We start from the raw sequence: 22,576 nt of genomic DNA, 5'->3' as shown, positions 1-22,576 counted from the left end.
CATGACCTGAGCCGAAATCAAGAGTCGGACGTTCCGCCGATTGAGCCCCTCAGGTGCCCCTCGAATAAATATATTTAAGAGAATTAGAATTTCAGTTTTGAAATGTTGTCTAAATCCTCTAATAATTGATAGAAAATAAGTAAACAGGAATGGCAGTGTGAGTAATTCAAGTAGCAGTGAATGTAGAAATCACTCGTGGAACAAACAGGAATAGCTGGTGCCGTCCCCCCACCCTGCACCCGTCACGTACAAACTCACCTTCCTGTGTCTGTTAATCAATGTGGTGTGTGTGATGGGGCAGCCGGAGGCAACTGGGGAGGTTAAAAGTGGAGGTGAATCCAGAAGAAATGGCAAATGTTGGTGAGGATGTGAGGAAAAAGGAACAGTTGTGCACTGTTGGTGGGAACGCAAACTGGTGCAGCCATTGTGGAAAACAGTAGGGAGGTTTGTCACAAAATTAAAAATGGGACTACACTATGATCCAGTAATTGCACTATTGGGCATTTACCCAAAGCGTACAAGAACACTAATTAAAAAGGATACATGCACTTCCATGTTTATTGCAGCCTTATTTGCAATAGCCAAATAATGGAAACAGCTCAATTGTCCGTTGATAGATGAATGAATAAAGATGTGGCACATATATATGCATATATATACATGTACATATATGCAATAGAATATTACTCAGCCATAAAAAAGAATGAAATCTTGCCATTTGCAGCAACATGGATGGATCTAGAACAAAATAAGCCAGTGAAAGACAAATACCGTATGATTTCACTCAAATTAAATTCACCGGAATTTAAAGAACAAACCAAACAGAGGAAAGAAAAGTGACAAAACAGACTCTCCCGGACTTCAAGCTGTATTACAAAGCTATAATCATCAAGACAGTATGGTACTGGCATAAGAACAGACACTCAGATCAATGGAACAGAATAGAGAACCCAGATATGGACCCACAAACATATGACCAACTAATCTTTGACAAAACAGGAAAGAATATCCAATGGAATAAAGACAGTCTCTTCAGCAGGTGGTGCTGGGAAAACTGGACAGCGACATGCAGAAGAATGAACCTGGACCACTTTCTTACACCATATACAAAAATAAACTCAAAATGGATGAAAGACCTAAATGTAGGAAGCCATCAAAATCCTTGAGGAGAAAGCAGGCAAAAACCTCTTTGACCTTGACCTCAGCAATCTTCTTACTCAACACGTCTCCAGAGGCAAGAGAAACAAAAGCAAAAATGAACTACTGGGACCTCATCAAAATAAAGAGCCTCTGCACAGCAAAGGAAACAATCAGCAAAACTAAAAGACAACTGACAGAAGGGAGAAGATATTTGCAAACGACATATCAGTTAAAGGGTTAGTATCCAAAATCTATAAAGAACTTATCAAACTTAACACCCAAAAAACAAATAATCCAGTGAAGAAATGGACAAAAGACATGAATAGACACTTCTCCAAAGAAGACATCCAGGTGGCCAACCGACACATGAAAAAATACGCAACATCACTCATCATCAGGGAAATACAAATCAAAACCACAATGAGATACCACCTCACACCTGTCAGAACAGCTAACATTAACAACTCAGGCAACATCAGATGTTGGCGAGGATGTGGAGAAAGAGGATCTCTTTTGCACTGCTGGTGGGACTGCAAGCTGGTGCAGCCACTCTGGAACACAGTATGGAGGTTCCTCAAAAAATAAAAATAGAACTACCCTACGACTCAGCAATTGCACTACTAGGTATTTATCCAAGGGATACAGGTGTGCTGCTTCAAAGGGACACAGGCACCCCAATGTTTATGGCAGCACTATTGACAATAGCCAAAGTATGGAAAGAGCCCAAATGTCCATCGATGGTTGAATGGATAAAGAAGATGTGGTATATATATATACAATGGAGTATTCCTCGGCAATCAAAAAGAATGAAATTGTGCCATTTGCAACTACATGGATGGAACTGAAGGGTATTATGCTAAGTGAAATTAGTAAGAGAAAGGCAAATATGACTTCACTCATATGAAGACTTTAAGATACAATACAGATGAACATAAGGGAAGGGAAGCAAAAATAATATAAAAACAGGGAGGGAGACAAAACATAAGACTCAAATATGGAGAACAAACGGAGGGTTACTGGAGGGTTTGTGGGGGGGGGGGATGGGCTAAATGGGTAAGGGGCACTAAGGAATCTACGCCTGAAATTATTGTTGCACTATATGCTAACTTACTGGGATGTAAATTAAAAAATAAATTAAATTTAAAAAAAAGGAATAATGGCCCTGCAGGAACTTGGGAGATGTTTTTTTTACAGACTGTACATTACATTAAAGGGGAAAAAAATAAAGGGAGAGACAGAACCAACTTAAAAAGCATTTCTTTGCCAGTTAAAGACTGGATCAAATAAAATCACATTTTTTTTTTAAAGAAGAAAAAAAAACCAGATTCTTAATTATAGAGAACAAACAGATGGTTCCCAGAGGGGAGGTGGGTGGGGGATGGATGAAAAAGGTAAAGGATATTACGAGCACACTTATCTTGCTGAGCACTGAATAGTATATGGAATTGTTCTATCACTATATTGTATACTTGAAACTAATATAACATTGGATGTTCACTACACTGGAATTATTATTATTTTTTTTTAACGGTGGTTAATCTTGGAACTTGAGCAGCTGCAGGAATTGGGTTTGTGGTTCAAATTTAGTGAAAGATAATTGACGTGAGGATTGATAGTTCTTGTAATGTGTCTGCGTCCTGCACCACCAGTTACCAAAAAGTCATTTGTTTTGTTTGAATTTTTTCAGTCTGCAACTCAAAAAAGGACAGTTGTAGGTATTTGAAGCTTGTTGCTGACACTGAAGGCTGCTAGGCACTAGAATGGGTCTTCGAGAGAAGACTGGACTGTCCTCACATGGGATTGGCAATTCTCAGGTCTCTTACTAATGATAACGTACCGTCATCTGACAAAGAGTTCAGTGCTCTTTTATAAATCAGAGTTGACTTAACTGGGAAGTTAACAGTGTCTGGAAGTATCATCAAGGGTGGGAAAATGTTGGGGGCTGTTGTGCTGAAGACGGGGGGAGCCCCGTTTGCAGGTCTGAGATGATTACAGCCGATTCGCCACCGTGGGCAGTACCTTCTAATCCTGTATACCTATAACTTTTTGTCCCCAAACGTACCCCTAAGAGTGTTGGTAAACTAAGTAATAAGATGAAGGATGGAAAACTAAAGTTGAACAGAAGTAGTTCACGCAGTATACAAGAATGAATTACTTACCAAAGCACTATGCATGTCTTCATCATTCATCAAACTGTCAGAATGTACCAGGCACTATTTTTCAAGAGACGAAATAGTTTCATGAAAACATAGACTGAATCTAAATCTCACTGAATAACATAGACTAATGAGAAGAGCTTAATTTCAAGCCCATCCAAGTTTATTTAAATTCAGAGCTAGAAGCCATGGTGCATATAAGGTACCACATGCACATATGTGTTTTTGGGTCTGAACAAAGGGTATGACTTATTCTGTATTTGAAATCAAGTTTACAGCCAAGACCAGCGTTCTTCAAAAAAAAATTAAATCAGAATAAAAAACACTAGCATACACGGAACACCGTAATATGTTACAGTGTAAAATGCTTTTCTTATTTGTTAAGTTTATTGTCACTACAATGGAAAGCTAGAACATTGGCTTTTAAATTCCTTTGCTAGAAACAGGAAGGTAAATCAAACACAAATAAAATATTAGGAGAGAATTCCAAGAAAAGGGAGAATTCCAAGAAAGATTCCCTCTTAAATGATGTGTGTGAAGGTAATATATTCAACCATGAATAGTAAATAGGAAAAATATTTATATCCAGCTTTCATATCAAAGTCACTCTATATTGGTCACATCCTATAAGTAAGTCACAAATTATGTCTTCATAATTTCAGCCATTCTTGTTCTAGGTTGTGTATGGAAAGGCACTCATTTGAAAGGTAGTATGTCACAGAAATCAGAGGACTCTGGCTATGTATGTAGGCAGAATTTCTTAGGTTCCAATCCCAACTTGACCACTTAGAAGCTAAGTGATTATCTGGGAGGGGAGGTAGTTAACGTTTTTTTGCCTGTTTCTTATTCTACGCAGTAAGGATAATTTAAAAAGCTACTGGTTACAATTGTGTGAGGTAATGTTTGGGAAGTATGTATATTTAGCACACATTCGGCTCTCAAAACTGGTGGCTGATTCTATTATTTGCTCAGGGGTCAGGACCAAATGATGGAAATACATTTAGAGCCGTTAAAAAGCAGCTCAAGTGTCAACACACTTAAGAAAAGCCAACCTCCGACTAGGGAAAAGCATGATAATGGATATAATAAACTCATTCACCTTCTTAGGAGTCATCCAGGCTTTAAGAAGCTACTTCTTTGATTTTGAAAAACAAAAAAAAATCTCAAAACCTACTTGGATTAGGGTTTCTTTATTCTACCTATTTTAAGTCAGAGTGAATACTTCTAGAATGACCCTCAAGTGGTTCCTGAATTTGAGCTGATTCCATGTGGTCTTTACAGACAGAGGGAAGCAAATGTTTGAGGACAGGTTGATAGGGGAAGTAGGGGCCAGTGTTGTTCCCCTCACCCACTGAAGGGTCTGTTTTTAGATATTGTTTCCCTTTTGTCGATGAGATAATCACGTTCAAAGAGGTTCTGTAACTTATTCAGAGTCACAGGACTTGTTTAGAGCAGGACAGAAATTAAATTTGGGTCTGTGTGTCTCCACCCCCAATGTCCTTTCTTCCTATGCTTTGGACAGCACCCCATAAATCGACTCCTTGTATGGTCTTTGCCTTTTTTTTTTTTTTTTTTTAGAGAGAGAGAGAGAGAGAGAGAGCACAAGTAGTAGAGGGAGGGAGAGAGAGAATTTTAAACAGTCTCCATGCTCAGGTTGATGCAGAGCTCAAACTCACAACTGTGAGATCATGACCTCAGCTGAAATCAAGAGTCAGATGCTCAACTGACTGAGCCACCCAGGCGCCCCACGTCTTTGGCTTTTGTTGTTGTTGTTGTTAAAAAAAACAAACAACCTCTTCTTAGACTGCAGGGGATTCACGCTGAATTGGCAGTGTGCCATTTTCAGCATTCCAGGGCTCATTATTTCACTAGTCCAGACAGAATCCACACCTTTCAGAAGAGAAACAATTTTTATATTAATTATACCATTCCTTTTAATCTCCACAATATATACAAAAAATAATTTAAAAAGATGGTTATAATTTACCAAGCACGTGAAGCTTAATTAAGGTGAGGGAATTAACAGTTCCTTTGACGGCATTCCAGAATCACGCTTACATGTACAGTTTGAGGAAAACTCAGCCTACAAAATCTGCGTCTAAAAACTGATGAACAGACCACCGATTATATGCAAAAAGTAAAAGAATAAGACGGCAAAAAGGACTCACCTCATGCTTTCCACAACAATTAAAATAGAAATGAATCCCATCATTTCTCTGCAGAATGTAACTTGCCAGAATTACATATGAAAAGCACAGCTTGGGGCGCCTGGGTGGCTCAGTCGGTTAAGCGTCCGACTTCGGCTCAGGTCATGATCTCGCGGTTTGTGAGTTCGAGTTCCGCGTCAAGCTCTGTGCTGACAGCTCAGAGCCTGGAGCCTGTTTCAGATTCTGTGTCTCCCTCTCTCTGACCCTCCCGCATTCATGCTCTGTCTCTCTCTGTCTCAAAAATAAATAAACGTTAAAAAAAAAAATTAAAAAAAAAAAAAGAAAAGCACAGCTCATCTGCCCATGCTCAGAAGTCCTTCGCCAAAACACTGTAGTTGGCCATCATTCTTCCTCAAACCTCTTGTTTTCTCAGAAGGGCTAACTTTTGAACTTTTCTTTCCATCTTCATGGGGCCTCATGGAACTTACCCAAGTGCTTCTCGACTAGCTAGTTGCCATGTATGATGTGCTGTGATTTTTCTCTACAAGGTATTCGTATCTGGTGACAACTTACTGTTTAATTTTGCAGGATAAATGTAGGCAGTGATTAATAGTTTGGCCTTCGGCAACGGCCAGACCCAAATTCAAATCACAGGTTGGCCTGTTACTAGCCATGTGATCTTCTACGAGCCACTTCTCTGTAGGAGGAGGATGCTAAGATCTACCTCACAGAGCAGTTGCGAGGATTAGATGAGCTCGTGTTGGTAAAAGACTTGGCACATGCTTGGCACTCAGTAAGCTCTTGGCTTATGGCAGTTGTTATTATCCCAAGAGTATTTGCATTTTAATGTCATGAGATGACAATATCTGTACCCAAAGGAATGGATGTTTCGGGATGGGATTGCAGGCATGAGAGCAAGCAGACATCTCGGAACGGGTGCTGTTCAGGTCTGACCATTTAGGTAATTGCTTGGTTCTCCTATATGCACGGTTTTCATCCACTTGAGGGGAAATCGTTGTCACATGGATCACATTGATAATTGGTATAGGACCTCACTGACAGATGTCGCTTTTTCTAAGACCGCACGTGGACTGAATCAGGTGCACCCAAAGGAGTAGTCCTTTCAGTTTGCCACAGAGCAGTACTACCCAAAGTGTAGACCCCAGACCAGCAGCATCAGCCCCGTCTAGTGGGAGCTGATTAGAAAGGCACATTCTTTGTCACATGCCAGACCCACTGAATCATAATCTCTGGCAGTGGGCCTAGACAACTACATTTTACCAAAGCGCTGCAGGCAATTCTGATGCACCCCAACATTTGAGAAGCACTGTTATGGAACACCAACACAGGCCTTTAAGCTTTGGGAAACCAGAAATCTTCACTCTACATCTTTGGGGAGCCTCCTACAGGCCCTAAAGAATGTATATGGCTGTGCATTCCCATACACTTCACTCTGACATTCTAAGGACATACATAGCCTTAGAGAGGACCCTGGAAAGTTTGACTATCACTACCAACGTGACATTAACAATGAGATCAACTTCATTCTTATTTCATTAGAGTCCCATTTCTTTCATGGTTTCATTCTTTTCTATGCTTCAGATTAGTTGTGTACTTTAGGGTTATTCTTTTGTGTATAAATTATTGAGATTAATAAGGACGATCTTCAGGGGCACCTGGGTGGCTCCCTCAGTTAAGCGCCCAACTCTTGTTCTTAGCTCAGGTCTTGTTCTTAGGGTCATGAGTTCAAGCCCCATGTTGGGCTCCATGCTGGAGTGAAGCCTATTTGAAAAAAAAATTAGTAAGAACTACCTTTAAATTTCAGATTTAAAAAAGGGGGGGGGGGGCGCCTGGGTGGCTCAGTCGGTTGAGCATCCAACTTTGGCTCAGGTCATGATCTCACGGTCCGTGAGTTTGAGCCCCACGATGGGCTCTGTGCTGACAGCTCGGAGCCTGGAGCCTGCTTCAGATTCTGTCTCCGTCTCTCTGCCTCTCCCCCACTCATTCTCTGTCTCTGTCTCTCTCCCTCTCTCTCTCTGTCAAAAATAAATAAACGTTAAAAAAAAATTTTTAATTCAGATTAAATTTGCATAAATTTTTTTAGGAATCTGTTTCAGCCAATTTAATTTTATTTCAACATGCTGATTTTTGGAAGCATCTAATCCATTTTCCCATTTATATCCTCATTCTTACTAAGTAGATGTTAGTATTCTATAGACATTTGCAACCCAGGTACCAAACATGTAGTTTTTATTTTGCCTTGTCTTCTTTTAGAGAAAAAAATCCATTCAAAATGTAATATGTTCAAAATTAAGTGCTTTATAATTTTTTTTTTTTTTTGAGTGGGTTGATTACTTTTCAGCTATGGTGGCTATCATGCAAGAACAAGCCATACACTCAAGTCACCTGACTTCTTGTCATAGAAGGGAATTCCAGGTGCAGGAGGTTGAATGGTGATCTTCAAAAACTGCTGTGTCCATGTCCTAACTCCCAGAATCTATAAATAGGACCTTATTTGGGAACAAGGTTTTTACAGATGTAATTAAGTCAAGGTTCTCAAGATGAGACCATGCTGGATTAGGGTGCACCCTAAACCCAATGACAAGTCCTTAGAAGGTAAGAGAAGAGGGAAACAGACACAGAGACACAGAAGAGAACACCATGTGAAGACAGAGTTAGAGGTTAGAGGGGTATGTCTATAAGTCAAGGGACACTAAGGATTGCCAGCAACCACCACAAGCTAGGAGAGAGCGTGGAACCTATCAACCTTCAGAGTCTCCAGAAGGAACCAACACCGCCATCACCTTGATTTGGATAGTCTGGCCTCCAGCGAATAAATTTCTGTTGTTTCAAATTACCAACATTGTGGAATTTTGTTGTGGCAAGAAACTAAGCTTCTTATGCCAGCTCATTGACAATGCCTTTTACTAATCGCAACTATCAACATTTGCAAAATTTGCGTTTAAGAAGCTTTCTTGAGGAAAGGCTTACCAACAGGTTGCTGAGTTTCTATTTCTATACTATGAGCCATAAACCCTTAGGCAAACAACAGTAACACAGTTTTCGGAAATGAGAGATACAGCTATTAGCGTTTTATTCATTGGACCAAAAAAACATGTGGACAAGCCAACATCAATGTGCATAAGCTGTTTAGTCTTAGAAAACTTTCCTAGTCACAAATGATAGCAGAGCTATTTTACCATCTGTAGGAACGGCTTAGAGACTAAAGATAAACAGACATTTCTTATATTGCATAAGGTTAAAGAGGAAGGTGTGAGATCAGTCTCAGTTATATATTTGGTTTAGAATGCTTGTGGATACATTCATTCACTTACCCCATTGTTCAACACATTTATGGAGTGCGTCTTATCTGTATGATGTTAAGCACTGAAAAAACAGCAGCGTTTAAGATAAATTCCTTGCCTGCATAGAACAAATAGCTAATGGGAAATGTTGGTAATAAATAAGTAAACAGATAAATAAAATATTGGCACATGGTATGAAGGAAATAAACAAAGTAATGTAACCACTCAGTAAAAAGTAGCCTTACCAGTGTTTTTGGGTTTTGTTATTGGCATAAAAAAAGCATATTAAATGTAACTGTGTTGTTCATTTATTTGTCTACTTACTTATATTCTCTCCTTCTGGACCGTAAAAGCCACATGATCAGGGACCTAGTCTTGTTTCTTGCTGTCTCCCCAGTGTGAAGACACTGGCTGGTACATAGTGGACACACGGTACATATTTGTTCAATATATTTATTTGGTGATGAAGTGAATATGATACAAACTGACAGAGGCCCTATGCACGATTAGGGGATGCAGAAAGCATTGTGTTTGTATAGCATTCGTATTTAAGATCCTTAGTCAAAGTGTTTGACCAAACTGCTTTGGTTTGTCTTTATTTCTAAATATGACTTTTGGTTTTTAAACATTACAGTTGACCTAAAGCTGTTAAAAAATGCTAATCAGGGCGCCTGGGTGGCTCAGTCGGTTAAGCGTCCGACTTCAGCTCAGGTCATGATCTCGCAGTCTGTGAGTTCGAGCCCTGTGTTGGGCTCTGTGCTGACAGCTCGGAGCCTGGAGCCTGCTTCAGATTCTGTGTCTCCCTCTCTCTCTGCCTTTCTCCTGCTTGTGCTCTGTCTCTCTCTGTCTCTCAAAAATAAATAAACTTAAAAAAAATTATAAAAAAATATATTTGCCTTGGACTTGTTAATTTCACTTCTGAGACTATATCTTATTGAAATAATGAAGTATATGTGAATATTTAGCCATAAAGATAATTAAATGAAGTACTATTTATGGTAGCAAAGTATTGGACGTCATTTAAATGACCAACAAGAGCAAAATAAAGTTTTGGCAAAGTTATTTTTAAAATTCAGTATAATAGTATTTTGCAATTACACTGAATTGCATTTTCCACAAGTTTATTTATTGACATGGAAAGATGCTGAAGAAGTATTAAGCAAAGTAAAAGTAATTGTTACAATACTGTATAAAAATATTTACATATTGTGGAGAAAGGGAGACAGACTGAGGGAGGAAACAGGAAATATTTACACAGACGTGTTTTTTGTGGTTGTTTGTGGAGTAGATTGTGGTCTTTATGATGAATGCTTTTGTATTAAAGTGTGTATGCTTTTTTTAAAACGTAAAGATAGGGACGCCTGGGTGGCTCAGTCGGTTAAGCCTCTTGCTCTTGATTTCAGCTCAGATCGTGATCTCTTAGTCATGAGATCAAGCCCCGAGTCAGGCTCCAAACTGGGTGTGGAGCCTGCTTGAGATCTTTTCTTCCTTTCCTTCTGCCCCTCCCCCACTCATGCACACATGGTCTCTCTCTAATAATAATAATAATAATAATAATAATAATAATAATAAAAATGCAAAGATACATAGTTTTGCTTTAAAGTTTCCCTGGGGGAACCAACAGAAACATGGACAAAGGCCATGAACAGGCAGTTTATATAAGCAAACACCTGTTCAGCTATCCCGGATGTGAAGAGATGCTTGAACTCACGAGTGGAAGCAGAAATGCAAATGTTACGTCAGTAGGATACCACTTTGTACCCATTGGATTGTCAAAAAAAAAAAAGTTAGAAATTGGGTGAGAAAAAGGGGAAATAGGATTCTGGTGGAATCTAGATTGGCACAACACATTCTAGAGAATGGGTCTGGAGGGCCATTTTGGAGGGCATGTTAAAAAGTAGGTTTTTCTGTGGTTAACCCTCAATACATGTCCTGGTAATAAAGAGAAAACCAAATCAAAGTGACTTTATTTTATTATGGATTAATATGGACTTATTATGGACTTTGTTTTATTATTATTTATATCACGGATAGAAAAAGCAAATAGGACCTACTGCTTCTCTCTGCCTGATTCATACAAGCACGATGGGTTGTATTACTGTAAGAAAGTGGTGAAAATCTTGATAAAGGATCACATGAACTTGGACTTTACAATAAGTGAGGAGGAAATGGATAAAAATGACTGGGTATGTGAACTTTAGGAAAGCAGACTTCAAAATGTCACAGCATGAGCACAGGTTGTTAAAGCCTCGAGAAGCCACCAGCCCCGGAGTGACACAGCAACCCAGAAGGACAGGCTTGAAGAGATGACCATTCAGTCAGAATCATGTCCTATTTTGTAGGCAATGAACACTTGACACATCCTGGGAATTCATCATAACACCCAGCTCCTGTCCTAGTGCAGCCAAGAAAAATATTCAAAAAGATTTTATTTATTTATTTATTTATTTATTTATTTATTTATTTATTTAAAAACATTTTTCTAGTGGCGCCTGGGTGGCTCAGTCAGTTAAACGGCCGACTTCGGCTCAGGTCATGATCTCGCGGCTTGTGGGTTCGAGCCCCGCATCAGGCTCTGTGCTGACAGCTCACAGCCTGGAGCCTGCTTTGGACTCTGTGTCTCCCCTTAGAGAGAGAGAGACAGAGCATGAGCAGGGAAGGGACAGAGAGAGCGGGAGACACAGAGTCCAAAGCAGGCTCCAGGCTCTGAGCTGTCAGCACAGAGCCTGATGCGGGGCTCGAACCCACAAGCCGCGAGATCATGACTTGAGCCGAAGTCGGACGTTTGAGCCGCCCAGGCGCCACTAGATTTTATAAACAAAAAGACCTCTTCTCCTGGCCCCCGCTGTGGGCTTGAAGTATGAGGGCACAGAGAGGTGTCCAGTCCCGATTGTGAAGGACATGATAGATCATGGTATAAATTTTAGCCCTGAGAAAAATTAGAAAAAGCACGTGATCTGACTTTCATTTCAGAAGAGTCATGATGAGACCTTTGAGGGAAAGAACATTTGTGATTAGGTGACCACCCTGTGAATGATCCAGACCTCGAAGGAAAGCAGATGGGCCGTGGACCTTGTTGCCATCCAGGCAGGACATGGCCGATGTTTATTTAGTACAGAATCAAAGTAGGACAAAAGTAGGGGGAAATCCAGATGGTAACCATAAGCTCAAACACTCAAGACATAGTGAGGATTAAAACTAGGACTGTTGGGGCACCTGGGTGATTCAGGTGGTTCAAAGTCTGACTGTTGATTTCGGCTTGGGTCCCGATGTCACGGGTCGTGGGTTCCAGCCCCGCATCAAGCTTCAGGCTCTGCGCTGACAGCGTGGGGCCTGCCTGGGATTCTCTGTTTCCCTCTTTCCCTGCCCCTCCCTCCCTCTCTGTCTCTCTCTTTCTCTTGCACTCTCTCAAAAATAAATAAATAAACATAAAAAATGAAACAAACAAAAAAGCAGGAACATCATGTCCAGGCCTTAATGCCAAGTACGACGGTGACAGTGGAGAGCGTGGGTGGTAGGGATCGCTTGCAATGTAGTCTGTGTACCAGAAAGCTGGAGACCACTCAAGGGTCCATATCTGGGGAGAGCGGATAAGTAAACAGTGGCTGATGCTTACCACAGAATTCTCTACGGCTGCTGTTAGAAATAGGCCTGCCACCAGCAATGTGATTAGAGACCCGAAGAGGTTCCTAGCTAAGGCTGCCAGATAAAATATAGGGTGCCCAGTTAAGTTTGAATTACTGGCAAACAACAGATACTTCTTCAGGATAAGTATATCCCAAATAACTGCTAGATCTGGCAAGTCTAGCCATATATGGCACAGCACAAGTTCCGGAAATAACAGCTATGCACACAGGCAAATCAACCCAACGTATTTTCTAAGCACACGTAGCAAACACCTCGGTAGCTGTTGCGTTTGTGGGAGAGGATAGGGAAGAAAAATGAATACGTAAATATTTACATAAACACAGAAATAAACGAAGAGAAGGCCTCAAATGGGCAAGTGGTAATAGGGGGGTGAAAATGATTAACTCAATTCTCTGCACCTAAATCCAAAAGGAAGTAAAAAAAAAAAAAAAAAAAGTTTCCTTGCACTCTCCTGGAATCTCTCCCCTCGGTTCCCGCAACACTGCCTGGCTGATAACCAGCATATTGTTCTACCAGACCGTCCCTACAGATGACTCTGGCACCTTCCAGCACAACTAAGCTACAGGAATGTGAGGAGGTGAGGGAGTGGATAGGTGTCCAGGGATTCAGGAGGGAAAAACACTAATAATTCTGTAAACCTCGTAAAAAATGAAACCAATAAGCAAATCTCTTAGGAACATTGCTTCACCTAGATTTGCTCTCCTAATAGCAGAACATTCTCATAGAGAAAAATATTAGTAAAAGAAGATGTGCGAGCACAAATCCTTAACTGTTGCTAAGGGGTAGCCGGAAGAGTAGGCAAAGTTTAAATCTCCTCATTGGAAAATGACATTTAAGTACATGTCATCAAGTAACTCTTACTCTCTTAAAACCTTTTTCTTTTTTAACGTGACAGCTGATTACAAGGAGAGCTTTAATACGATTGGAAACATCGAGGAGATTGCATATAACGCTGTTTCCTTCACCTGGGACGTGAATGAAGAGGCAAAGGTGAGTGAAAAAGTAGCATTGATTCATTTCTCGTGCCTTTTAAATAACGTCACCGTTCCCTGCAGATGATTCTTTCACAACAGCCTCTATAAGTAGGGAAAGATTTGTTAACTGAAGCCGGGGTAAAAAAAAAAAAAAAAAAAAAAAAAAAAAAGGAAATGAGCTTGTTATCTTTCTCTAGAAGTTACGCACATTCAGTTACTTGCAGTTAAATTGCCTTTTGGAGGATAAAGGAGAAAAGGGAGTGTGTGTGTTTCTCTGTGGCCTCTCGTGGGATGGGCCAAGCTGCATGCCCCTCCCCAGTCCTCCAGCTCCCTGTGCTTTATTTTAGCACATGATGCTGGCAAGGCTCGTCCATAAAACCTCGTTCACCTATACTGCAGATTCCCCTAAACAGCCCTGACTACTGCCTTCTACAGAGGCAGGAAAGTGTTCAGAGCTAATGTGTCCATCGGTAAGTGACTGGGCAGGAGGCCTTCTGGCCCCATGACTCCTTCCAGACAGAGCCTGCTTGAGGGACGGGTACAGAAAGCACGACTGGGGGTCTCTGACCTTCATTCCCTGTGGTAGAGCTGGCACCGTTGCATTGAATCCTGTCTTTAATCCTTACTGCTTCAACTTTTGGTCTTTTTTCCTGGTCCCAGCGTGGTTAGGAAAGGCAATGGTAAAATCTCTGGCGAGTTGTGCCCTGAGGGTAGATGTCCATACTGCACTGATTTGGGTAAAAAAAAGTAAGATGCATGGCTACTCAGGTCTGTCTGCCAGACATGAGTCTCTTTGATTTTATGAAAACTACAGACTCTGCTTATGCTCACTCTTCTTTCTGTGTTGTTTAGCTTCTGATCCTTGATCCTTATTTTGCACTTAAGAGAAGGTTCCAGATGAAACCTAAGCTTGTTTTCTGCCTCAGTTATGTACCATTTAGGAGGGTGTTAGAAGACTGTCTTCAAACTAATGAAAAGATCAATGTAAACAGTTCCCTTCAATGCTTTATTGTCTTCGAGCAGGGGGAAGGCTGGGTGAGAAAGGAAGCTGGATGGGAGTTTGTGGGCATGAGTTATGTACAAGATGAATTGCTCAGTGTCTCATTTCACTCAGGTATGAAGCAATGTAAATGAAATTGGCTTTAGGCCCAAGAAAGGTGACCCAAATGGGTGAGCGGCAACGGAGTGCCAGAACAGCCTGGAGAATGTTCCGGTGGCTCAGTGCATCCAAGGGGAGGAAGTAGGCCTTGCAACAAATGGATGGGAGGTCAGGTCCCACACAGAACTGTAGGGAAAGTTTGTCTTCTATGGTTCACTCCGCCTCCATTTAAAGTTCCTTGCTCAAATCTTGTGCTTCCCGTTCATAACTCCATTCCCTTAGCAGCTACATTGCTGGGGTAGATAATGAAAAGGCCATCTGAGCAATGGCACCATGGAGTGGGGGTTGAAGTCCTCAGAGAGTCATCTGACCTCCCTGGGCCTCAGTTCCCTCCCACATACAAACAACAGCACTTTTCCAGTGGTCTCTGCTGTACCACACATTGTGCTGGGATTATGACGTGGGAAGATCCAGGGCTCAGGGAGAGGCGACAGGGAAACCAATAACCCCACAACAGTGGGAGGGGTGAGAGGCAGGCCAACTATATAGGGAGCACAGGGATCAGGAAGACAGTGGGATCCTATCAGTGACAGTGTCTTGTCAGGGGCACCTGGGTGGCTCAGTCCGTTAAGTGTCCGACTCTCGAGACTCTTGATTGCGGCTCCGGTCATGATCTCAAGGTTCGTGAGATTGAGCCCTGCTCTGGGGTCTGCGCTGACATCACAGAGCCTGCTTGGGATTCTCTCTCTCCCTCTCTCTCTGCCCTTCTCCCCCTCACGCACGCGCGTGCACACACACACACACACACACAGTCTCTCTCTCTCTCTCGAAATAAATAAACATTAAAAAAAAAAAAGAAAGAAATTGCCTTGTCAGTGTAAAGCAAGCTATAAATGTGAACTGTGATCATAGCCCCTGTTTTCATTATCAGGCGGTCTGTGATAATGAGTGCTAGTGGGTGAATGTGTCAGTAGGGACCTTTTGAAGAACATGCCTAATCAGAGGCGATGGCTTAAATGATGGAGGCTCTGCAGTGAACTCGCAAGGTAGGTATTTTGGGGTTGAACTGACCTTTCTTTTAGCCTAGTGCAGATGATATCACTCATTTCCCATAGGTAGGAGCTCACTTTTCTTCTTGAAATGTGTGTGGTTGTGCATGTGTGTTGTTATGGGCTGACAAGTTTAAGCTCACATAGACCTTGACAAAGGGCAGTGGAGGATATTTCAGATTGCTTACTGTGGCAAAATGTTTGTTTAATATATATATTTTAGTGACTATAACTTGGTTGTTGCCGTTGTATGCAGTCTGGGTTGATCAAATAAGTAATAAAAAAAATAATAATAATTTTCCCCAAACTACTGGCAGAATTTTCAAAGAAAAACCGTAAAAGTTAAATTCACTTCATTCAGGAGGCTGAGAATATCTTATTGTTCAACCTGTGTACCCTAAGGTATTTCTTTAAAATATTACTGATTTTATAATAAGCAGATTGCAAAACAAAAAGCAAAGTTGTATGACTGTTGAGAAAATGGTTTCCATAAAGCAAGAAGTAAAAACATCCTTCCTACAGCAGAATTGTTTGTGATTTTCATGATGTGGACTTCTCAGGAGCCATTGACCTTGCCTTCAGGTTCCTATTTGTAACATCCACAGAGAAATTTTTTGTAGGTTATGAGGCCGGGGCCCCATTCAGTGTCCTACATTATTTTGGTTTATGTGGCCAGAGGACACAAAATTATGACCTCCAGCCTTTATGTGGGCCACAGAATTATATGTTGTGTTGTACCTCATGCATTTATGTACTCCTATTTCAAATTAAAAAAAAAAATTGCCCACATTTCATAACCAGGAGATTATAATTATTATTTTTTTAAATCTAGACTTCTGGATTCTTTTGGATAATTAAAGATTCTGGCACCCATGAGTCTAAGCATTTGCAAGGCCACGAGTGGCTCTTAGGAGATACTGGCTGTTCTTTTTAGTAACATCCTTTTCTCTAGCCTTTTCCATTCTGGAACTTTCCCTGCCTGGTCGTTGGGGACATGTGAGTTCTTAATGCCTCAACCACACCCTCTCAAACTACTGAATATGCAGTTTACATCTTTACTGGCTTTCAGTGTTGGGGAAGGTAGTGACACAGTGGAGGTTGCCAGCATTCCCGGGTGCCTTGGCCAGGCTTTGGCAGCCGGCCAGAGGTCACCTTGTGTTAGCTCTGTTCAAGAGAGTTGCTGTGACCTTTTGAATGCCCACAGTGGTGGTAAATCTTGATCTTTGAATATGTTTAAAGAAAAATATCAGAAATTGGGGCGCCTGGCGGTGGAGGGGGGGGGCTCAGTCTGTTAACTGTCCCTACTTCAGCTCAGGTCATGATCTCACGGTTCGTGAGTTTGAGCCCCGCGTCAGGCTCTGTGCCGACAGCTCGGAGCCTGGAGCCTGCTTCGGGTTCTGTGTCTCTCTCTCTCTCTGCCCCTCCCCCCCCCCCAAAATAAATAAACATTAAAAAAATTTTTAAAAATAAAAGAAAAACATCAAATCGCCTGGGTCCAAGTCTGAATACGTATCGACACATTTGATAATACCACTTCATGGTTAAAAATGAGATTTCCTTTGTGAAAGACCAGCTTTAAAGACAGCAATGTCAGAAGAGACATTACAAACATACTTTGAGTCACAGCAGCATCATTTGAGAAAACCATATGTCTTCCTACGATAACTATGTTAAAGAAGAGCTTTTATTTGGACGTTTAAGGTTCAGGGCGTTCACTAAAAAAAAAAATAACGGCCTGGTATTTGGTACTCTTAGCACATATGCATAATCAAGACTCGATGATAAAAAGTTTATGCATTTTTCGAAAGCACAGTTCCTACTCTTTTCTTTTGTTGCTGTCCTACCTTGCATTTCTAGTTCTCCTTTAGCACAAATAGAAGAATGGCAAGGATGTGAAACTCTAATCGTTTAATCTAACGATAGGAAAAAGTTGGGCCAGGGAAGGTGTTAAAACTATTAGTTAGAATGAGGCCTGGGGATTAGCTGCAGATTTTCAGTCTCAGTTGCAGCAGGTTCTGGCAGAACTGTCAGAGTTCTTCTACCCAGAACCGGTTTTGCTGGTTGTGCCACAGCGTCCCTCTGTGCAGTGACACAGGCAGCAGAAACAGTCTGCAACGGGACATTCTTCTCCCCTCAGGGTCTGTGCGGTCTGGAAGCTCATGTAACACGAACTGGTGTCCCTGGGTCCCTGGGAATGACTCGGTGATATCTGGGTGGGTGAGGTCCTGAGTGTCCACGCTGTCACAGACTGGAGATTGATGGGGGTCTGAGCACAGGGTGCTAGCACCGGAGTTCGGGCAGTCAGACACTCGTCCCGGCCCCGGAACAGCTGGCTTTGTGAATTGCCCCTCCCGAGCTGCGGTTTCCTCAGCTGGCAAATGGCAGGAAGAGGTGACAGAGAATTAAGGTCCAGTCCATGCGATTCTGTTGGGAAGGTCACAGTGCTTCATTCTTTCACGTGACTCCCGTTTCCAAGGTCCTTTCACTTTTTCTTTTTTTCCCTTAGCCAAACGCTGGTACCTACAAAGTAGATCTGTTGCTCGCTAATCCCCAAGATGAGGAATTCCCAGGCAAGACCCTATTGAATTATCGAAGAGCGGTGAGCTCAGTTTCCTGGCACCGAGCACTGCCTTTCTTCAGGCGATGACATCACCCCCAGAGCCGAAGGGCAGCAAACCCTAATTACAGACTCCCCTTTCTCCCAGATTTCTAAAGAGATTCTTGAAACCGGGCCCCTTGTTTTTGTCCCGTGCCGTTTTCTCTGTTCACAGTGATTTCAAGAAACCGCGATGTGCTACAAACGCCTCTCATGTGACCACAGAGAATTACGTGAGCATTAAGATGCTACTTGGTGCTCTGAGGAACAAGTTTCCTTTCTGTGTATTTTCTACCGGAACACCATAGCACTGTCTCCCCCATTTCTATGCTTCATTCTTTCTGTGGTGTATTAGCTAAGACGAAGGAGGCTTCTTTCCATGAAGCCGTTTTTAATCCCTCTGCATCCAAGCCTTTTGGAATGATCTTGATCCAGTAAAAACGTCCCTCCTCCCTTAACTACCAGCACTGCTAAATAACCAAGCAGTTAGATAAACCCACTACTACTCTGTCTCCCATCCCTGATTTTTAAAAGAATTTATTATGATTCAATAATAGGAAATTCTGTCACTCCTGGGTTACTCTTGGCTGCCTGTCACCTGTGCCTGTGTGCAGAAGCAGGGATGACCCTCCAGAGCAATGCCTACCCCGTCCCTCCCCTTCTCTGTGTTGAGTTGCAGGAAGGGGCTCTGGGGGGTCGCTAGTCTAGCTTCTACTCTGCCGTGTCAGCAGTGAATGTTCTTCCTGCATTTGGGGCTTCAGGGAGGAACTTTCCGAAAGGAAGTTGTTGCAACTTTAGAAAGGGTCAAGGACACAGATAAGCCGTATGTTTTTATCCCTGTTAAACTTTTGTGCTGAAATTGGGGGCGGGCAGGGCTGAGACCGGGTCAGGGTGAGGCAGGGAACAGAAGGGTGGTGAGACGTTATAGATCATTTTCTTGTGTATCTCAGATTCTGATTCCATTAAATATCGATTCCTACGTAGCAGGCACTGCAAGATTAGGCAAGTAGACAAGGTGGACTTTAAACATATATCCTCCATGGGGCGCCTGGGTGGCGCAGTCGGTTAAGCGTCCGACTTCAGCCAGGTCACGATCTCACGGTCCGTGAGTTCGAGCCCCGCGTCGGGCTCTGGGCTGATGGCTCGGAGCCTGGAGCCTGTTTCCGATTCTGTGTCTCCCTCTCTCTCTGTCCCTCCCCCGTTCATGCTCTGTCTCTCTCTGTCCCAAAAATAAAATAAACGTTGAAAAAAAAAAATTAAAAAAAAATAAACATATATCCTCCAGAGTCCATGCTGTTAAACATCCCATGAGAGGGAAATCTGCATTTTTTTTTTTTAGGCCCAAGCATACTGTGATTTTTCTTCTCAAAGCAATTTATGGAGTACAGCTCCAGAGAAAAAGAAAACAAATGGTTGGCCCCATCTCCTTGAGGAAAGCAGTTCAATCAAGCCACCATGATTTTGTCACTCTGTCTCCTTACTGCCCACCAGCAAGATGGGTTTGCTGCTCCAACGCAGTCTCTCTCTGTCCACATCTTTGGTTGCCCTGGTACATTTTCTATTGATATTATACATATTATTGATTAGAATGAATATGGGAATGAGGACTGTTCAGCTGAGTGTGTGTGTGTGTGTGTGTATTAGCCTTACGTTAGTGATCTCATTTGCACGATTGCTAACTTTGTATTAATTAAAGATCGGTGCATGCTTTGTAATGTAACTGAGACATCCCAGTGTTTTCTTCACCACAGTGATATACATTTATATTCCTCACTTCTCTCCAGCTGCTTTCCTTGGTATCCCGAATTTCATTTTCATATTCATGTGCGTTATTTTTGTACACTTTTCTTTTACGCTTTTGTTTCTGTTGTGAACAGTGGTATAATGCTGTTATGAACCGTGAAGACTATTCTTTTCTCTTTTTTGCAATGCCATGAGGGAAGCACAACATGAAAAAAAATTCAAGGCAAGAGTGATGATTATCATTAGAGAAAATAAAGTTTACAGGAGGCACACAACGGTTTTTAGCTTTATGTTTGCAACTTGAGAATAATCCAATAAACGAAAGCCCACATTTACCGATCTAGTAAATTTAAAGTAAATATTTACACATAAGCAATATTTATTTCAGAGATATGTTCCTCTAACTTTGTGGTCCCTTTGGATGCTTTAAATGAGTTGGATTTATGGAAGAGATTTCCATGTAATTTTTTAAATTGTAAGGAAATTCAGGGTGAGGGGGTACATGTTGATATTTCTTCTGAGCCCTGTTTTCCTTAATGTTTGTACCTTTTGTTTATTGCATTTATATCTGATTTTGCTCTGATCCCAAGGAGATATTACATGAGAACTGAGACCCGGTTTGAGGGATAGAAACATGGATGTGCTGATAAGAGTCAGCTGGCTGGCCTGGAAAATCAAAATGGAAGTTGGGAATAAAAAGTGTCCTATATTTGTAAACCCATTCTTAAAGTAGAAAATGGAGGGGCGCCTGGGTGGTTCAATTGGTTGAGCGTCTCACTCTTGGTTTCGGCTCAGGTCATGATCCCAGGGTTGTGGGATCGAGCCCTGCATTGGGCTCCGTGCTGAGTGTAGAGCCTGCTTAGGATTCTCTCACTGTCTCCCTCTGCTTCTCCCCCAATCGCACATGTGCACTCTCTCTCACTCTCAAAATAAAAAAATAAAAGAAAATGGCATTTGTTTAATGTCCCAGCATGGCCCTATAGCTGCCTTGGACTAAGGACGTTTGATGTGGCCTGTGTCATGAATTCCTTCACGTTGTGAGATGTGAGGAGAGCTGTCGTGGAGGGTAACTTACTCTGTCCCCATGTACTCCAGGGTGCTTCCTTTTCTTGATGCACGGGTTAACCCTTTCTCTTCCCAGTGCTGTCTTTTCTAGGTACAGCTAGCGGTCGGTAAGCTAAGCTTAGCTTTTTGCTCCATCAGCTGCTAATGGATGGGAAAGACAGCTTTTCTGTCCTCATTATCTCAATTTTAGTAGCTTAACAGACAGGCTGGTGGAAACACCAGTGCTTTGATCAGGGCCTACGTAAAAATACTAAGTTGGCGAAAATGTAAGTGTTCTCACCGCCTTGTACACTGCAAATTATCCAGTCTCTTTTTGTGGGAAATAAGGTTATGCTAATTGAAAGACTGGCTTGAAATTCACCAAATCATGGTGAATCTGTTAAATCGTCCCAAATTTATTATATCTCTCATTCCTTCTCTTTCCTTTCCAATACTTCTTTTTGGTCTAAAATAGTTCATCAGTTCTTATTGGGCCACCTCATAGCACTTAGAAAATTATGGTCTCTGTAGTCTTGACAAATCTCACCTTCTGATGGGATGCTTCTAAATGGACTGTGTTCTCTCTCTGCCACACTCTAGTGCTGGATCCCAAGGCAGAAGACAAGATAATGTAAATATTGGTTTTCAGGATGAAAAAAGAAGCCAAAGTACTGGCTAAGGATGGCCATACTCCTGATGCCCCATGGGCTCATGACCTGGCTCATTACCCCAACCCCCAACCTCCTGCCAGCAGTCTGGGGAGCTCTCTTTTTGCTTATAAGACAGTCTGGGATGAGATGAGCTTGATAGCTATTGCTGAGTAAGAAAAAGTTACATCCCAATTTTTCGTCTAAGGAGGGCCCAGTTTTAAACAAGTCATCTTGTGGAAGGTTAGAGAACGTTATAAGGCATCTTTCATGGTCTCAAAGGTATAAGGCATCTTTCGTGGTCTCAAAGGTAAAGAAAGGCTTGGGGGAGGCTCCGGGGTGGGGTCATGAAAGGTCCAGATACACACTGCGAAGCAGGGCAAATGGCATTTTTATGTGTTTGCTGGGGTGTGGTGTGGGTGAAGGAAGTTTTAGAAGGGAAAGGTAAACATTTGCTGGAGTCTTTGGTATTGAACTTAAACAAAGCCATGCCTTTGTTCCAGTTTTATAAGGTAATGGTTGGTAGGAAAAGCTCTAAAGCTAGAGTTAATTCACATATAGAAGGAATAATCTGTGGAAGGCATCTCACTGAAGATATCAATGGCCTGATCTTTTGTTAGGTTGTGGAGTATCCATGGTTTCTGGACTGAATTCTGCTCAGGGCTCTGTAATTTCCATGCATGAATTACTGTATGTGTGCCGAGAATTAAATTACAGATTTGGATTTCATAGACCGATGGCGGTGCGTGTGTATGTGTGTGCGCGCGTGCGCTCTCATGCACACACATGCACCAAGGTTAATATTTATTCAATGATTACTACATACTGGGCACTCCGCCAGGTGCTTTATGTATATTACGCAATATTCATATCTTAAGTGGATAACACTTTTCATTTAAATAATGAAGACTTTGAAGCCCAGAGAAGTTAGCCAGCTTAATGAAAGTTGCACAGCTAACGCGGAGCAGAGCCAGAACTCCCACCTTGGGCTATCTAAAGCACGTACTCTTTCAGCACTGCCGTTTTGT

General features: G+C 41.9%; 1 protein-coding gene across 2 annotated transcripts in view; it reads left to right on the top strand.

Annotated features, from left to right (window-relative positions):
* The window catches only part of GRHL2 (grainyhead like transcription factor 2), a 173,928-nt gene that overhangs the window by 99,516 nt on the left and 51,836 nt on the right, over positions 1 to 22,576 (top strand). For both annotated transcript variants that reach the window (XM_049633542.1, XM_049633539.1), the window contains exon 8: positions 13,292 to 13,386. In XM_049633542.1, coding sequence (XP_049489499.1) covers positions 13,292 to 13,386 — 95 coding nt within the window. The remainder of the gene's footprint in view (positions 1 to 13,291; positions 13,387 to 22,576) is intronic.

Source organism: Panthera uncia, chromosome F2, assembly GCF_023721935.1.
Source record: "Panthera uncia isolate 11264 chromosome F2, Puncia_PCG_1.0, whole genome shotgun sequence".
NCBI classification, from domain to species: Eukaryota; Metazoa; Chordata; class Mammalia; order Carnivora; family Felidae; genus Panthera; species Panthera uncia.
Note: the sequence above shows the minus strand (reverse complement) of the source record. Positions and strands in the feature narration are given on the sequence as shown.